Source organism: Solanum pennellii, chromosome 1 (assembly GCF_001406875.1).
Source record: "Solanum pennellii chromosome 1, SPENNV200".
NCBI classification, from domain to species: Eukaryota; Viridiplantae; Streptophyta; class Magnoliopsida; order Solanales; family Solanaceae; genus Solanum; species Solanum pennellii.
Genome location: NC_028637.1, coordinates 98742709 through 98746777, shown reverse-complemented (window position 1 = coordinate 98746777; position 4069 = coordinate 98742709). Strand labels below are relative to the sequence as shown.

At 32.1% G+C, this 4069-nt stretch overlaps 1 protein-coding gene across 2 annotated transcripts; it reads right to left on the bottom strand.

Annotated features, from left to right (window-relative positions):
• Positions 1–1005: 1005 nt before the first annotated feature.
• On the bottom strand, positions 1006–3510 carry LOC107010859 (F-box protein At5g49610-like). 2 transcript variants are annotated; one of them, XM_015210129.2, is made up of 2 exons: positions 3402–3510; positions 1006–2292 (listed from the first exon to the last, which is right to left on the bottom strand). In XM_015210129.2, exon 2 carries the CDS (start codon positions 2267–2269, stop codon positions 1184–1186), a length of 1086 nt encoding a protein of 361 aa, XP_015065615.1. In that variant the 5' UTR covers positions 2270–2292; positions 3402–3510; the 3' UTR covers positions 1006–1183. The 2 variants fall into 2 exon arrangements, with proteins under 2 accessions (XP_015065615.1, XP_015065621.1); XM_015210135.2 differs by lacking the exon at positions 3402–3510 and adding an exon at positions 2781–3391.
• Between the last annotated feature and the right edge of the window lie 559 nt (positions 3511–4069).

Genomic DNA, 4069 nt, shown 5'->3' with positions numbered 1-4069 from the left:
GAGCTATCAACCATGTCATCAGAACTATCAGTCATGTAAGATTTCATTTATCTAAAAGCACGTTGTTAGTGACAATGTAAAATTGAAAGTATTAAACACCCGAATTTTGAAACAATAAAAGAAATTGAATCAATTGCAATGCATAATCATAATACTCACATGAATTGCCGGAATAAAGAATTTTAGTTTTTAATAAAACAGAGAGGGTTTGTTTAGTTTCTTCGCCTATATATAAGGAATTAGTTGATTTATTTAACAAGGAGATTTTCCTTCTCTTGTAACTTCCACCCCAAGTAACTGAAACAAACCAATTTTTTTTAACTCAGTTTTTTTTCTAGGATATTCATTCAGAATCCCGTTAGGATATAACTTCCTTTTATTTCTCCTACTTATATGTAATATAATATAAACTAAGGTACAGAAATCTCGTGTTTTAAATGAGTTCATTATTTGTTCATAAATTTAATTTAACGACTTTTTCAAAATTAGTAAACATATTAAATTATTTTATTAAGTGTAAAATAAATATTAAACGGTATTGAATTATTAACTAAATGATTTTAAATTTTTATTTTAAAGAATATGAATTTAAAACTTAAAATGAAATCTATTGTTTCAAAAAAACCTGCACACCAATTAAGTTAAAGTAGAACAAAAGAAAGCATATGTAGCCACGTCGAAGGAGACGTGCTTCAGCTTCAACTCGAAAATTCTCGTTACTCATAATGCATTGGAATCTCAACTAACATAATGAAATAATGGGGGAAGGGTATAAAAATTATATGGAGGAAAATCAAAGTTCTTTCTATTAAAAGAAGTAATTATAAAGTTTTAAGGAGCGAGTTATTTTAAATAGATTGGACAAATTGAGTTTGATTTTTCCACCCCTATTAACACTCGAGCGAAAACACAAAAATAAAAATATAAAAGCAACCATATACAATGGAGTGGAAATTGTGGTCTGATACTCTACATACGTTAGAGTCGGAAAAAAGCTTGAAAGGATTATGAAATAAACTTAAATATTTATGAATGTTCAATATATTCACTGCTATTATATAATCCTACATTGTCACTTGAAAATAATAATAACATGAAATATAAAATAGACAAACTACTTATTCATGAAAGAAATTCCAAACAAGGATGTTGCAGCTGGAAACAAACATCTTTCAACTGCAGACTAGAGAGAGACTAAACTGTTGACATAGGGCAAGCATCTGGAGTTGTGAAATTCACCCGGAATGCATTTTGTTGCACGAGACTTGAAATCATACAAAAAGGCTTTTCCCAAGCTCCGAACCACCAACATATTACTGTCGACATGTAAAGCTGTGTAGTCCCCCGCTGCATTCCCAACAATTTTACTGTCAAGAACAACCTTCTGTTTTACTGCCCACATTTTGGTTTGGCTTCCCATTTGCATTGTATTTGTGTGGACATTATCCAAAATGCTTAAACTGATTGAATTACCACAAACGTTCATCTTACAGAGCTTTCCACTATAGTCCCCCAAGATCCCACGAAAATCATAGTTTTGAAGGAGCTGTGACCTCTCCTTTGTTAGATCAAAAGCAAGAATACTACCTGAAGTTGTCATCCAGTAAACAATACCATTCACATGAAGCCCGGATTTTGGCATACGTGTTGCTCTAGCTCCAAAAAAATGGATCTCCCCAGCAACTTCCCAAGAATTCGCTTTGGAGGAATAGATATCAAACTCAACTGCATCACCAAAATCTGTGGATGGAAAAGCGCATATAATTTTGTACTCAGCTACAAAGTTGAGCAATGATGGTTCGAATATGAGCACAATTGCTGGATCTGGTCCGTGATTCACATTTGATTTTGGAAGTTTCTTCCACTGCTGAGTAACAGGATTACATATGTAGTAGGCCTTGTCCTCTGCACGACCTTGGCAGCAAAGCAGTCCATTTGAGGAGGACCTAAGGTCAACAGGCTCGGGCAAAAACTTAAGGAATGGATCTGGCACCCCACAAAAGCTTGGGTCGATGGGTATGAGAGAAGGAGAACCATCAAGCGAATGGATAAAGAAGCCTGAAGTACTGCGACAATAAAGTGACTGGTTATGGGCAAAAAATGGACTTGAAATCTGGAGTTTCCAGTCCCTACAGACAGCGTTGAATTTGAAAAGTGATTTGGCAGGAAGAAATGAAAGGGAATGTTCCCTGATGATGTCCTTAAGATCCAGATACATCTTATTATTCGGCGCAGTAAGAGATCTGTCTGGCCTTTTTCCACGATCCATTATTGCAACCAAAAGCTGTTCCGCTGTCAAATAACAACACCAGTCTAAATGTTAGAATGCATCATATTGAAACACACACTTTAGGAGTTTGGAACTAATAGTTTCATACTTCCATTTAACAAATGAAATTACCCCCACAAAGAATCTTTAACATATTCTTTCTCTAGATACATCAACTGGTTTACGTGTTTTATCTTGTTTAGTTTTACCAGTGACAGACCCTACACATTATAACTGTTTTCTATTCACATGCAGATACTTACAGAACAAGATGACATACAACAGAAGCAACGGTTTTCTGATAACAAGACGTGCTATGACAGCTTGTTGATGACTTTAGTGTCTCTAAAACCATAATTCAATTGGACCACTAGTTTGGTCATCAGGTGAATGTTATTTGTTACTAAGCAATCACTTGCTACATTCTGTGTCAATAGAATCAATGTGAACCTAGCTTCAAATCAGGACTAAATATGAATAATGCACGGACTCTTCACTTCTGATGCCGCACCTGTCTCGGATTCTTCAAAAATACACTACTTTTGGCGAATCCGACACGCATCCGTTGGCAGTTTTGAAGAGTCGGAGCAACATTTATTAATCCACTTGTCCTAGATTTGATAACTAAATAATAAATGATCAAACAAAAATATTCAATTTGATTAAATCATCAGTTTTCATGTCAAGATAATCACCATAAACAAAATACAGGGCATAACATAGACACGAATGTTGATTAACTACTCAAGTTTGATGCTTTTCATTTATATAATGATTATAAGTTTCCAAAACAATGAATTTTTCTTCTGAAGGACATTCTTTGACAGGATTTTCTTGACCAAAATCAGTAAAACAATTATTTGAGCATAAAAATAACTTTATTCTTCAAAAACAAGATGGGTCTGAAAAAATCCAAAAATTAACCCCCTTTCAGTCATCAGCCCACAAATTACATTGCAGATAATGACTAAACAGAAAAAATCAGTAAGAAGATTGCAAATTACAAAACCCTAATCCCAAATTCACATACTATAAGTTAGAAGCAATCAATTACAAAGCTACAACAAAATCTCATGATATAATCAATACATTGTATGGATAATTGATAATCGCGTAATTAAAGAAATCAAACCTTAATCAAATTTTCACAGAGCGTTACTCTTGTTGATGAAGTGAATAGATTTTACCTTGGACCCTTTGTATACTAGAATGGACTCTTCTTCATATATATATATTTTTTCCATCAAATTGTTCCCATGATTTTAATATATGCCTAAAATAGTCCCTTAAAAAGTAAAAATTACTCATGAATTCCATCAAATATTTAAAAGATATGTAAAAAAAAAATTAAGATAAAGTTNCTTGTTGATGAAGTGAATAGATTTTACCTTGGACCCTTTGTATACTAGAATGGACTCTTCTTCGTATATATATATTTTTTTCCATCAAATTGTTCCCATGATTTTGATATATGCCTAAAATAGTCCCTTAAAAAGTAAAAATTACTCATGAATTCCATCAAATATTTAAAAGAAATGTAAAAAAAAAAATTAAGATAAAGCTACGTCTAAAGATTTAAATTATATGCAATATCGGTATGNTACGTCTAAAGATTTAAATTATATGCAATATCGGTATGAAAAATAGTTGTTTACAAAAAGGACATTTAGTTATATAAGGTTTGTAATTCATGAATTATATATAAAATAATTAATATTGTGATAGTTGTTATGTATAAAATAAAGTAATACATAAATTGTTAAATAAAAACAAATAATGCATTACAATAAATAAATAAAA